The sequence below is a fragment of the Bos indicus genome, chromosome 25 (genome assembly GCF_029378745.1).
Source record: "Bos indicus isolate NIAB-ARS_2022 breed Sahiwal x Tharparkar chromosome 25, NIAB-ARS_B.indTharparkar_mat_pri_1.0, whole genome shotgun sequence".
Lineage (NCBI taxonomy): Eukaryota > Metazoa > Chordata > Mammalia > Artiodactyla > Bovidae > Bos > Bos indicus.
The window spans coordinates 12,104,152-12,119,186 of record NC_091784.1 but is presented as its reverse complement, the minus strand read 5'-3'; the positions used below and the strand labels follow the sequence as shown (position 1 = coordinate 12,119,186).

General features: G+C 47.2%; 1 protein-coding gene across 5 annotated transcripts in view; it reads right to left on the bottom strand.

Moving 5' to 3' along the window:
* Nucleotides 1–15,035, bottom strand: part of SNX29 (sorting nexin 29) — a 596,714-nt gene that overhangs the window by 220,327 nt on the left and 361,352 nt on the right. For all 5 annotated transcript variants that reach the window (XR_011564017.1, XR_011564016.1, XM_019987972.2 and 2 more), the window contains one exon: nt 8,693–8,809. Coding sequence is in view for 3 of the 5 variants with exons in the window: in XM_019987972.2 (XP_019843531.2) it covers nt 8,693–8,809 (117 nt within the window). In the remaining 2 variants the exon portion in view is untranslated. The remainder of the gene's footprint in view (nt 1–8,692; nt 8,810–15,035) is intronic.

Genomic DNA, 15,035 nt, shown 5'->3' with positions numbered 1-15,035 from the left:
AACACTTTCACTTTTTAAGGAGATTGGGAACACTCCCAGAACAAACTGTACGGTCCCTCTGAGGCTCTGATGCCACTCAATGAAAACTGAGCCATCACTGAACCTCACTTCGTATTAGCAGCCCCAAGTGCATGATGAACCAGGAGAAAAAGGACAGGAGATGAGCCTTTTAAAAAAATTATAAAAAACAGAAATCTTTAAAAAAAATTAAGTCATGGGTAATTGGTAGGGAAGGCAAGACTAATCAGAAGGGAGCTCTGTTATCATGAAGAAAGATATTTATTCAATTAAGAAATAAGCACCTATATTTAGTTAGAGGGTATGTACAAGTATAATCATGTGGTTATTATGCATCCTTGGAAATACAGTGTGTGTTAATTTAGCAGAAATATGGTCAATTAACTTGGAATTTAGATGGACACATTATGATCAGGAGAATTGACAAGAGGCTGTGGGAACAGAACAGAAGAGGCTGAAGAATCTGCATTTTGAGGATGACAAGAATGACATGAGTCAAGGACAGTGGCCCAGTCTGACAGCATGAGACAGAGGTCCAACCCTGGGCCAGTCTACACAGGAGTCCCAAGTGGCTGCCTGAGACTCAAGAACCGTGTTTCCTGGTTAATGACCTTAGACTGAGAAACGTACATGTCAATAAAACACAATGGTTAGGAGCCAAGCAACTCAAGACCTTGAGGTTTAACCCTTGAGAGGTGGGGGTTGAGGCTGGGAGCAGCTTCTGTAGAAGGCAAAAAGTGAGATCAGAGCTAAGTTATTAAATAAAGATGAGTAGCCTCATTTGCACCAGTAATTGGTATGGGTCACGAGCTTAGCATTTCCGTCATCCAACTGAAAATGACAACCCACTCCAGTATTCTTGCCTGGAGAATTCCATGGACAGAGGAGCCCGGTGGGCCACAGTCTGTGGGTTCACAAAGAGTCAGACATGACTGAGCACCCAACACTTGCAATCTTACTGCAAATGTAATTTCAAAGTTCCGCAGCCATAAGCCTTGGGTTAGCCAGGCTCTGTCCACCCAAACCCTAAACCCAAGCCCCTCAGGGTTCCCCAGAGGAACCGAACTACTCATTGTGATGAGTGAACCAGGCATAAACCAGGGGTATAACCTGGGCACCCTTGGGAAGACAGACCTGTGAGTCCAGCATTAACGTCAGGGAGCACGTGACTGCCTATTTGCACAGAGACAGATGACTGGGCTCAAAGGGGGGCTTTTATTCCCCGGCACTGAGCTGTTTAAAGCGGGTTCTGCAAGCATCTTTCCGGATGATTCTGTGTCAGAAACTAATATTTCTGAGCTAAGCTTCTATGTGAGACATATTTTTAGTAGCCTCTCTTAAATGGCACTTTTAAAAATAATCTCCTTCAAGACGGTAGACGATTAGAACACGGATGTCCAAGCGCCGAATTAAAAAGCTTCTTATAATTTGGAACACGCTGTTTAGAGCTGCCGTGGGACCACAGACAATTTAGTGCTTGATCATTAGATATTCGGCAAGTGCCACCCAGCTGAAAAATATATTTCTTATTAAGCTTCAGGACTTAAATAGCATCAGCTCTCAAATGAGATCACTCCCTCGGAAGGTTTTAAAGATACCAAGAAAGTCCCAAGAAGCATTTTATTTCAAAGTGAACCTTATTACAAAACTTGGGATGAGTTTCTTCCATCTATCTCACACCTGAATTTTAAATCCCTCATCTTTCTCTCCCATCAGCTCCATCATTCCAATAATGGAGGGAAGGGGTCCCATGGAAACACTGAGCAGCTTACAGCGAGAATTAACAGGAAGTCTCTGCCATCCGACAGCCTCCAGGATGGCACCTTTCTGGATAATCAAACACTGCGGTTAATAGAGAGTTTCCATAGCTACCGCAGGTGCGTGGGCAGACTCACACAGCACCTGCTCCCTGAGTGTGCGCACCAGCCTCCAAGAAGAGGAAAGTGAACACGGCCCCTGTCGCCAGGCAGCTATCCATCCTCAGATTTAAAAAGGAAAATTCAACACCAGGTGATAACACAGAGCGACAGGTGCTGACCCACAAAGTGTCACTGGAACAGATTAGGGGCTTAGCCAGGTGTTCAGGAGGGGTGTGGGCAAGAGGGGAGGATCTGTGCAGGCTTTTGTGGAAGGTGGTTCTACTGTAAGGTGCTTTGGGGGACCTGAAATGGAAAGCGTTTAAAATGTTTCAAGGCAGTTGCAATGAATAGCATCATCATTACACTGTAGAGCAATGGACGTGTTTATGAAACTAGAGATAATGGGAAGGGAGCGGGGAGCCGAGAGACAGACAGAGCATGGGACAGCCTCGGAGAGAGAGACTCAGCATTGGGGAGAGACAGACAGACAATCGGGGGCAGAGAGACCAACACACACACAGTGGGTGAAAGAGAGAGAGAGAAGGAAAGACAGGCAGAGGCAGACCAAGACAGAAAGGGACAGAGAGTGAGAAACAAGGAGAAGTAGAGAGGGAGAGAGCGACAGAGAGACAGAAAAAGAGATTACAGAGCAGAGGGATGGACTTCCCTGCGGTCCAGTGGTCAAGAACATGTCTGGCAGTGCTAGGGATGCAGGTTCGAGCCCTGGATGGTGAACTAAGATCTCAAATACTGCAGAGCAACTAAGCCCGGACGCCACAGTGAAAGATCCCGCAACACAATGAAGACCCTGCGTGCCGCAACTAAGACCCGATGCAGCCAAGTAAATAAACGAGAGGCTGAAAAAGAGAGCGCAGGGAATCCAAGAGCCCTGCATGGCCCCTCTCTGGGAGCCTGTGTGCATGAGGCTCAAAGTGCCCGGGGACACACAGGAGTTCAGATGACCGAGAGCCAGGCCAATGGGGGTGGCGGGTGGGAGGGCAGTGGAACCCAAGACTAAACACCCAGCCGGTCACTCGCCTCCAGAGGGGCAGGTCCAGGGCACCCCACAGTCATGCAATGCCACCGCCCCCTCCAAGCTCTGTGGGTCCCGGGTTGGGGCAGCTTCATGGGACAGCCCAGGCTGTCAGGGTCTCCCTGCAGCATGTGTGGGTAACGAATGTGATATGTAACTCAGCCCTAAGTTTCCTAAAAGCATCTCTTGGAAAGCATCTTAGAAAAGATGGTTCTTGGGGAAATAAACGCGTAAGAGGTGTGCCAGCTCTACCCTTCACGGATGGCCCTGGTGGAAAGTGCTACAGAGAGAGGCCTCCTGACCATCTTTGTTCGAGATGATTTATCACAATACCCTCTTCTTTTTTATATGTACCACCTAGTGACAGACTATTTTCTTGAGCTCCAAAATCACTGCAGACGGTGACTGCTGCCACTAAATTGAAAGACGCTTGCTCCTTGGAAGAAAAGCTATGACCAACCCGGACAGCATATTAAAAAGCAGAGACATCACTTGATCAACAAAGGTCCACAGAGTCAAAGCTATGGTTTCTCCCATAGTCATGTACAGATGTGAGAACTGAACCATGAAGATGGCTGAGCACCCAAGAATTGATGCTTTCAGACTGTGGTGCTGGAGAAGACTCTTGAGAGTTCCTCAGATTACAAGGAGATCAAACCTATCAATCCCAAAGGAAATCAACCCTGAATATTCATTGGAAGGACTGATGATGCTGAATCTCCAAAACTTCAGCCAACTGAGGTGAAGAACTGACTCACTGGAAAAGACCCTGATGCTGGGAAAGATTGAAGGCAGGAGCAGAAGGGGATGACAGAGGATGAGATGGTTGGATGGCATCACCAACTCAATGGACATGAGTTTGAGCAAGTTTCAGGAGATGGTCAAGGACAGGGAAGTCTGGCGTGCTGCAGCCCAAGGGGTCACCAAGAGTTGGACACGACTTAGTGACTGAACAACCACCACCACCTATAATGCATCCTTCCAATCACTATTTTACAGTCAGGAAACTATTCTGCTCTCAGAATACTCCACCTTCTCTAGATTACAAATTCCAAAGAGTGTAGTCTGATGTCAAGATGAAGTGATCAGTTAAGTAAAAAACAACAACAACAACCCACTTTGATGTGAAAAAGCTAGAGGAGGAGACGAGGCAGTGGAAGATGCAGTCTGCGGGCAGGGAGTGGAATGCTTGAGAACTCTGCCACAGAGGGATGGGAACCTTTAAAATCGCCAGGAGGGTTGTGCCTGGAGGACAAAAGACATTAAACCCTGCTTGAAATGAAAAAGGAACGAGAAACAGGAGAGTTAAGCAGCACAGCACTGAAGAATGATATGGTCCTGGATTTGCAATCTTGTGGAACCTCGGAGCTGTGTGCCTCGGGGTGAGTCCTAAAACCTCTGTGCCTCGGTGTGCTAAGCTGAAAAATGGACCGAATGACTATACTGTGCTGGGGAAAGGTAAAAGTGCACGCCACGTAGTGAATGGCTCTCATCACACAGACAAGGGAGGGGACAGGTGGCAGGAGAACAAGCCAGGAGGGCTGATGCTTCGAGTCAGGGAAGTGAGGCTACAGACCTCCAGCCGTACCAGGCGGCGCCATCTTTTCTGCTTAAGCGGAGGTGATCAACTTAAACAGCACATGGGACGGGGAAACAGAGACCCACAGAGGTGGCAGGAAAGGGAGCAATCCACGTGCAGTCACATAAAGTGAGACCGAATTTGAGCTGCTCTCCATGTGCCGTGACTGTAATTGACAGCCGCACCCTGCCGTCTTACAAGACTCTGTCCCCATTTATTCAAAATAGGAGCTATTCTCCCAGAGAATTTTCAGGGCTGTAATCAAATCCTGCTAAAAGGTTTAAAAAAACAAACAAACAAAAACTCCAGCGTTCATTCACATCTCATACCAGAGGGGGAGAGAATAATGAGGAGAGAGTCCTAAAAATACTTGCATTCAAAAAAATAAAAGGAAAAAACTCAACCCTTAATCCCAAACTCCTCCTTAAAATAAACGACTTACTTTAAAAGTCATAAAAACATACCACTGAGAAGACACTGTGTCTTTGTACCTATCTCTAAAAAAGCAATTACCATCTGGACTTCCCTGGCGGTCCAGTGGTTAAGGCTTCTGACTCTCACTGCAGGGGTCACAGGTTCAGTCCCTGGTCAGGGAAGATCCCACAGGCCAACAGGTGCAACCAAAAGAAAAATTATTATTTGCTCCATGGAATTGTCCTCTGCTCTAAACAGTGAAGTTCTCACCTAGCAAACACTTAACGGAGCACCTACTCTGTGTCAGGCACAGTCCTGGGCATGGAGATTCAGAGACGAAAACAGGGCCACCCCCCTCCGCCCCAGTGCCCACCAACAAGTGCCTTTACCAGCAGCATCTCGTGGAATCCCCAAAGCCACCCGATAGAAGAGGAAACCAGGGCTTCCAAACACAGCAGACCCCTCCCTGCCCTTGAGGCCCTTGAATACTCTGGTGTCTGGGAGGAAGTCTAATCTGAGGGCAGCAGAGAGTGGCAATGGGAAGAGCCTCCCCCAGCAGAGGCCCCTCAGGACGGGCGGGAGCATGCAGGCGTGCTAAGTCGCTTCAGTGGTATCTGACTCTTTGCGACCCTATGGACTACAGCCTCGGTAGGCTCCTCTGTCCATGGGGATTCTCCAGGCAAAAATACTGGAGTGCGTTCCCACGCCCTCCTCCAGGGGATCTTCCCAGCCCAGGGATAGAACTCTCGTCTCATGTTTCCTGCATTGACAGCCGGGTTCTTTGCCGCTAGTACCACCTGGGAAGGAAGAGTGGGATCCAGAACCGAAACTGAGCTCACGGCTGCCTCCCTCCTTTGTCCAGGCTGCCTGGCTCTAGGCAGATGACCAGAGCGGGCCTGAGGCAAAATCGACAAGGTCAAGGGGCTTCCCTGGGCCAGTGTCAGAAAGGCCAGCTCTTCCCAACAGCCTGCAGGACCACTTACTCTCTCCTGACTGCTGGCCATCACAGCCTGCCCGCCGGAAAGGCTCTGATGACAGTTTGAGCTGCCTCTGGGTAAAGGATGGCACTGCCCTCATGGGCATCCAGACTGGAGGCCAAAGGGAGTGTGGCACGAGGAGAGAAGATGGGTCACTTATCAGGGGTCCAGGGAAACCTGGACTCCACCACTTACTACTTGACATTCACTCACTCATTCTGTAAGTCAACTTACAGTCATTAAGTACCTACTGTGTGAATCACTGGAATTTAAAGGGAAAAAGACAGGGCACTTACCCTCAAAGAGGTGGTGGTGCCTTGAGACACTGATTAGTGAGAGATAAACATAAAATTATAGTAAGAGAAGGAGAGAGAGATACATACAAACATCACACTTGACAAGGAAAATCTGCCCTTGTCGGGTCTCCTGAGGAGGTGATTCTGATGGTGAGTGGCCTGGGCCCAGAGCCTTACTCCAGGCAGAAGGGACGGGAGCAAAGGCCCCACAGAGGGAGAAAGCAAAGGACCTGGAGCTGAAGGAGCCCGATGGGCTGGGGGCCCAGCACCGTGCTGGAGCTTAATCATAAGTCCAGCGGGGCCTGAACCCTCTGCATCTCAGCTGCCGTGCTTACTCAAGAGGAGGCTAATTTCATTTGATTCACAGGCTGGACTTCAAATGAGAGGGGACTTCTCTGGCAGTCCAGTGGCTAGGACTTTGCCTTCCAATGCAGGGGGTTCACTGGTCTGGTCAGGGAGCTAAGATGTCACGTGCCTCCCAGCCAAAAAACCAAAATAAAACACAAGTGATACTATAACAAATTCAATAAAGACTTAAAAAAAAAAAATCAAATGAGATAAGGAAGGCAGAGACCCATGTGTGCCCAACACACTGTTGAACTCCGACAACTGGGAGCTCCTGACGGGTACTGGCGCTCAGAAAGAGTTTTCCTGCAACAGGTGGAGAAGGACAGAAAAAGGTCCTCCCTTCTGATGGAGGACAAAAAGAAGATTCAGTGCCCCAGAATCTTGTAAGATGAGAACTCTGGATCTACATCCAGTCAAGCGAGCTCCATGAGCTGCCTGACAACCTTCCGGTCTAAGTGTGGGATTTCACAGGGATGTTATGTCAACTCTGTTTTAAAGATAAAAACAGAAAACAACCGTATATCCATCAATAGGGCCTGGTTAGACGAACTATGGTATTGCCAGTTCAAAGGCTTACGATGCAGCTCTTTAAAACAATGACGTGGACCTACATGCAAAGTGTCGATAAAATAAAGTGACCTCTAAAGTGTATAGTTAGAAGGAAGAAAAGTAATAGACACAACAGTGAATAAAGCAGGTGACTAGTGATTAAACACGCAGGCACGTGCATGGGGCTTACTCAAGCCATGCTCCTCTCTAGAAAGACAAACCCAAGACTGATCGCTGTTATTGCCTCTGGGACAGAAAATAGATTTCTTTTTCACTGAATATACCCTTTTATGCTACTTGGCTGTTTAGCATGTATGTAACAAGGTTTGCCAAGAGTCCAAATTTTGATAATTTTCAATTGTTTAAAAAAGAAAAATCCAAGTCTCTGACGGCACACAAACCCAGATCTGTCACTTCTCACTACAATTCAAAAAACTAAGAAAATTATGAGACAAGAAGAAATTTGAACACTGATATTTGTTGGTATAAATGAATTATTGATAACAGAGGCTGACAATGATATTTGTTTCAATTATACTTGATTGCTCTGTTCTCTTGATTTTTATAGCTATATTCTGAAATGTCTAGAGATGAAATAATGCCTAATATTTGATTCAAAACAATACAGAAGGGGAAAGCAGGTGTTGGGAATCTGAAATAAGATTGACTATGACTGACAATAGTTCAATAAGACAATGGTCACATCAAAGTGTATCACATACCCGCCAACCTTTGGGTGTTACTAACATCTGACATCATAAGAAAGTTTTAAAGCAAAGAAAAAGCTGTTATAAATGTGCACAAAAGGACAAGATGCTCTCAGCAACATGGTTTGCAGTAGCAAAATAATGGAAACAACCCCAATGTTTATGGACGCAAAGCCAGATTTAAACTAGAGCAGTATTTCGTTCAACAGAGAATTACAGATTTAACAAAGTGAACAAACTCAGTGGGGCGTTCTCAACCAGGGGTGATTCTGCCCCTGAGCGGACATCTGACAATGTCTGGGGATATACTTGGCTCCCGTGACTGGGGTGGCGGGGGGTTGCTACTGGACTCTAGTGAGTAGAAATTGGGGATGCTGCTACACATCTTATGATACACAGGATGGCCCCCGACAAAGAAGGAAATGGCTCAAAGTATCAAGAGGGCTGCAGTTTAAAATCCCTCTATTACAGTGGCCCTCAACCTTTAGATACCAGGGCCTGGTTTCATGGAAGATAATTTTCCCATGGGCCGTGGAGGGGAGGGTGGTTTGGGGATGATTCTTGTAAGGAGCATACAACCTAGATCCCTCTTCTGTGCAGCTCACAGTAGGGTTCCTACTCCTATGAGAACCTAATTCCGCCACTGATCTGACAGGAGGCAGAGCTCAGCTGCTCATGTGAGCGATGGGGAGTGGCTGTAACACAGATGAAGCTTCACTCACTTGCCCACCAACCACCTGGGTGGCTGGTACCTGGATGGGGGCACCATCTGAGTGGGGGTACCTGGATGCTCTCCCTTTTAATCTCTGTACTTTTCCATGCCCTCGACATTGATGTAACAGAAGGGCTGTGGGCAGCAGAGGTGGTAGGCAGACAGTGTGGGCAGAAGTTGGGCAAGGCTGGGGCACTCACCGGCCCCCGCAGGTCGATGAGCTCCTGCCGCATCTGGGAGACGAGGGCTTCCTTGGCCACCAGGGCCCGGTGCAGGCGCTCGTTGAACTCGATCAGCTCGCCATGCATCTCCGCCACCTGCAACACACAAGCACCAGACGGTAAAGCTCGGGGGCAGACCCTCCCCACGGCCCATCCCGCCTTCTCTGAGCCCACCACTGGTCAGCTGGCACCGAGAGGTTGTTGAGCTGGAAACAATGAACGCTGCTTCCTTATGGATCAGCTATGCAAATCCACCCATTTAAGCTGAATATGTTTTTGATTTGGTGGAACTGAACACTGTAGTATCAATGGTCCCAGTTTATAGTCCAGAATATGACTACATCAGGTCATTTTTGGACCTGAGGCTTTTATTCTTAGGAAATGAACACTTATCTAGCAAAGGCTTTCTTTCTCATCTGAGTTGTGCCTGTCAAGAGCCCCCTGCTAATGGCACAAGTAGAATGGCTGACAACTTCTTTTCTTTCTTTAAAAAAAAAACAAAAAACTTATTTGGCTGTAAAATTTATTTTTATTAAATTTATTTGGCTGTAACATGGCACCCCACTCCAGTACTCTTGCCTGGAAAATCCCATGGATGGAGGAGCCTGGTAGGCTGCAGTCCATGGGGTCGCTAAGAGTCGGACACGACTGAGCGACTTCACTTTCACTTTTCACTTTCATGCATTGGAGAAGGAAATGGCAACCCACTCCAGTGTTCTTGCCTGGAGAATCCCAGGGACGGGGGAGCCTGGTGGGCTGCTGTCTCTGGGGTCACACAGAGTCGACATGACTGAAGTGACTTAGCAGCAGCAGCAGCAGCATTTGTTTAGTTGTGGCATGTGGGGTCTTTGTTGGGGTGAGTGGGTTTTCTCTCTAGGTGTGGTGCACAGGCTTAGAAGCCCTGTACCAACTGGGATCCCAGTTCCCTGACCAGGGATCGAACTTGCATCCCCTGCACTGGAAGGTAGATTCTTAACCACTGGACCCCCAGGGAAGTCCCTGATGAACCATTTCTGTTCACTGAGGCTTTGGTTTTGAAAACCGAGACAACAGAATCAGAGCCTTGCTGAGGATGGTGATGGGGAGAGTGACGGACACGCCTGAGGCAGCACAGATGCCCAGTGGCCCCTGCCTGCTCTCTGCTGGGAAGACACCTGAGGTAGGTGGTATTACTCCTGCCACACAGACAGAGGAATGATGTCAGAGGAGTCTCAGGAGCAGGATCAAGGCCACACAGCTAAGGCTGACTCTGGAGTCCTGGCTCTTGATCACTGGGCCACATGCCACAATCCTGCCCCTCCACTCAGGCCTGCAGAGAGCCTGCAGATTTATCCACACTTCAATACTCTTGGCTGATCCCAAATAAAAAATGGAGGTTGGGATAAGATAGCCTATGACCGGTGCACAGAATCAATAACAGATCTTTCCGCGTGTAACATACAAAGGGAACAAGGATATCCTGCATGGTCAAAGCATACAGTAATTCCTCTGATTGTAAGAGTGATCTTGGGACTTCCCTGGCAGTCCAGTGGTTAAAAGACCACACTTTCACTGCAGGGGATACACGTTTGATCCCTGGTCAGAGAACTGAGATCCCACATTCCATGTGATACAGCCAAAAGAAGAAAAAAAAGTTTTTTTTTAAGAAAAGTGATCTTATTGGGGCTTATAATCAAAATAAACTAATTTATTTAAAAAAATTTTTTAGATAAATGTGAGGTATAATCTTGCCATGCTCATCAGAAACCATGAAAGATGACTCTGGCAAGTACCTTACAGAGAACACACCCCCGCGCCCCACCCCGCCCCCGCCAAATGTAGAGGTCAAGCAGACCCCAGCCAGCCCCTGTCCCCCTGCCCCTCCCAAGAAATCACCCCTCCTATACCCAAGACTTTAGCCAGGGTCTTACTACATTCAGTATAATGTATAAATAGTATCAGAACATTTATAAGTACTCTAGGTAAAATATAAAACATACTGTTAGAATACAGAAGGGATGTAAGGAGAAGTTTTGTGGGCAAAAAAGAGATTAACCTAAATCTAGATGCTTCAGAAGGAATAAAGGGAAGCTGTCATTTTATTTTTCTGAATACAATATATATAAAAGGTAAAAGGCACAGGGAGGAAATACAGAAGATACTGACATTAGTCATGGGATATTTTTAGTTTCCATTCTTTCTACTTTTCCTTACTTTTCAGTTTCTTATTAATGAGCATTCTTTCATTTATCAGAGAGAATAACCACTCAGGCTCTTTAAAAGAATTAAAAATTCTTCATGTGCAACTCAAGGAAGCAGCCAGGTGCAGTCAGCATGAAACTTCTCAAGTTCCCCGCTGCAATCCTGATGCTTCTGTTAACTCGCTCAGTGGCTCTTCACTCAGATGGCAATCCCTCTGTCTCCCAGAAGCCCAGCCTATTCAAACTGGTGAGAAACGCAAAGTGAAAAAGGCACAGCAGATACTGTGATGGCCACACAATTAACTAATGGAGAATAAGTCACTGAGCCTTTGACCAAACTCTCGTGTCATACAGACGTAAAATCAATATTCCCCGGTTGCCTTATTTTCGTATAAAAAAGCTTAAGATGACCATCAGGCCTTTCACAAACAAATACAACATCACTAATAATACCTACTTGATTCCTCCGCACACGCAGAAATCATACAAACCCTCCTCGAGCTTCCTTGGGGCTGAGAATCCATTTACCACACAGTAAGCAGGAAACACATACAACTGCCAATTTTGCTGCTAAATACCTGCTAATATACCCCCACAACATACAAGCTTTAAACAAATGTCACCATCATTTCCAAAGCAAAGTAGGGTTTTGCTTTGTGTTTGTGTTTTGTTTGGCAGTGGAAGCCAGGGCGTTAAAACCATTTTCCATAAATGCATAAAACATTGGAACATCCCAGCTGCAAGTGGTGTTTACACGAACTGTCAAAACCCTGGTTCTATTTTGCAGCCAGAGAGTAACTTGACCACATCAGACAAAGCTTTCATCTCACTAGAGAATGGGGTGGGGGGGAAATCCTATGGAACCAAGGAGACAAAACCTGACAAACAGTTTCCAGCAGTCATTAAAACAGCAATGCTCACTGTTACTAAGTAAGCTCTGAAACCCTGGATTTCTCCATTTCATATCCCCACAAACAGTTATTGATATAAACAGCTTTCATCTTACATAAACCACACTGAGCTTCCTACTCCTCAAATAACTCTTTCCAAACTATAGCATAACTAGAAATGAATTCGAGATTCAGAGCCAGCCTCAGAAGAGAAATGTGAAATCACAAATGGTTCCCATTACCATCAAAATAAAAGGCACAACCACTGCCTGTTGGAATTTCTATGAGGCTCTGAGGGCACTTACAGGTTGCATATGACCTTCCTTCCCTATTTCCAACAGCCGCAGGGAATGAGAGAGAGAGAAATGTCCCCCAGTCCTTCTCCACCAAGGAGCAAGAGTGATCTTCCCAAAGCAACAGCTGATATTGTCACCTGCTGTTTAAAATCTTCAATGCTTCCCACTGCCCTAAAGATAAAAATCCATCTCCTTGCAGATCTGGCTTCAGCCTCTCTCCCTAACACCATCTCCTGCCCCTTCCTCTCGTGTTTTCTCCCCAAAGTCACTCGACTCAGAGGGTCTTCTATGTTCCATAAACACGCTGAGCTCTGGGAGCTCACCTTATGAACAAAAAGGAGAAAGACACAACCAGCAGAGGAAATGACAGGTACAAAGGCCCAGAGGATGGCAGGAAAGCAGCCAAAAGAGGTGCTTTGAAAAGGCTCAGACTCTGATGCAAGGCAGCCTTGGTTGGCTCACTTAATGCGTGCTCTTGCGCAAGTCACTTAACCTCTATGACCCTGAGGCCCGTCATCTACAAAATGGGGATTAAAAACCACACTCACGGACTTCCCTGGTGGCCCACTGGTTAAGAATCTGCCTGCCAATGCAAGGGACAGGGGTTCAATCTCTGGTCTGGAAACAGTCCATATGCTGTTTGTTGGACAACTAAGTCAGTGAGCCACAACTACTGAGTCCATACATACCCTAGAGGTTGGAGCCGCAACTAGCGACCCACACACTGCGACTGCCAAAGCCCGCATGCTCTATCTAGAGCCCATGATCCACAAGAGAAGCCACCACAATGAGAAGTCTGAGTGCCGCAATGAAGAGTAGCCCCCGCTCGCAGAAACTAGAGAAAGCCGGTAAGGAGCAATGAAGACCCAGGACAGCCAAAAAATAAGTTCAGTTCAGTTGCTCAGTCGTGTCAGACTCTTTGAGACCCCATGGACTGCAGCCAAAAATAAATTAATTAAAAAAAAAAAAGAAAACAACACTCATCTCAGGGGCCGCAGTGTGGATGAAATGAGCTGCGGCCCTTAGCAGGCTCAATACTGTGCCCAAGCGTGGCAAAGGCTCAGTGAATGTGAAGTGGTTATATGGAGGGTGATCACATTAAAGGGACATGAGAAAGGAAGAAAAGGACAAGCAGATTTCTGGAAGCCAAATGGAAAAGTACCAAGCCGTAACAAGCGGCTCAGAGGGCTGTGGAGAGAGGCTTGCTGTCCCCCAAAGCGGGCGCATCACCCAGAGAACTGCTGACCACTCACCAGGCAATGTTCTCAGTGGTGAGGCACAGGGAAGTCATGGGGTTCACATCCCAGAAGTCAGACAAACTGGACTAGCACTCAGGGAGAGAGGAGGACTTGGAAGGAATCAGGAAAGGCCTCGTCCAGAGAAAACACTCAGGAGTCACTTCTCTGATGGGCCTTGACACATGCCAGGCAGCCTCCCATGGCTGACCCATGCCCTAAATCACAGTCAGGCACTCGCTGTGTTCTGGGACCATCAATGCTCAGGGCTGCCTTAAAAGTCAGCCGTGGGATTTGCCTGGTGGTCCAGTGATTAAGAATCCGCCTGCCAAGGCAAGGGGCATAGATTTGATTCCTGGTCCAGAGAGATTCCACATGACAAGGAACAACGAAGCCCCCGAGTTGCAACCACTGAAGCCTGCAAGCCCTAGAGTCCCTGCCCCACAAGAGAAGCCCCTGCAGTGAGACGCCACCACGACTAGAGAGCACTCCCCCACATGGTGCGACTAGAGAGAAGACCCTCTGCTTGGTGCGACTAGAGAGAAGCCTGTGCAGCAGCGAAGACCCAGCGCAGCCAAAAATAAATGAATAAATAACACCATGCATGGCTCCCAAGCTGTGTCTGGAAGGTGCACAACTCATGAGCTAATAACGTGTGACTGCTTATCAGTCATCATTTGGGTTTTGCCCTTTAGCATTGAGAGAAGAGGGGAGAAAGATTGAAGAAGTTTAAGTCACAAGACTCTTTGGCAATACATGTCAAACTTTTAAAATCTCTCACCTTGTGTTTAGCAAACCCATGCTAGGGAGTATCCTGTGTGCTAGGGAGTAAACCTGTGCTCAAGCAGTTTAGCTCCAAATGGCTGGAGTCCACCTAAAAGCCCAACCACAGGGCCTAGTGAAATCTATCAGGTTTTGCTGCTCTCCCCCACTTCCTGCTGCTTGGCAGACATCACTAGTCAATCAGGGCTTTCTTCCTCAAGAAGACACTCAGTCACCCCAAACCAATCGATCAGAGGGCTGGCCTACAGGATGACACCTATTTAGTATTCCTGGCAGACGGGGTCGGGGGAAGGCGTCAGAGAAGGCTGACGTCTGAGCTGGGCTAAAGATGATGCCTTTATAAGATGGTGCCTTTATGAAGATGATGCCTTTATAAGATGCTTTTATAAGATGAAGCCTTTGGCGATTCAAGAGGCTGAGCAATCCCTTCCAGCTGGAGCATCAGGAAAGATGCTCTCTGAAAAAAAATGTGTCTGTGAAAAAGCTCTTAAGTCTGTAAAAATCCCAGGAATTATCATAATGACCTGCCAAATCATGAAAAGATTATAATTTTTTAAAAACTGCCTTTGGCATTTCCTTTCGTATCACAATGTTCTATCTAACCACATTCAAGTAAATCTTGCTTCGCCCCTCCTCTGGCTGTGGAATGAGACACGTCCTGATTAATTAGACCAAGATACCTGCAGTTTCCCAGGTGGTACTAGCGGTAAAGAAGCTGCCTGCCAATGCAGGAGAGGTAAAGGACACAGGTTCGATCCCTCGGTCGGGAAGATCCCCTGGAGCAGGAAATGGCAACCCACTCCAGTATTCTTGCCTAGAGAATCCCCATGGACAGAAGAGCCTGGTGGGCTGCAGTCCACAGGGTGGCAAAGAGTCGGACAAGACTGAAGCGACTTGGCACGTACGCACCCCCAAATTTTAACAGCAACTGACACTCT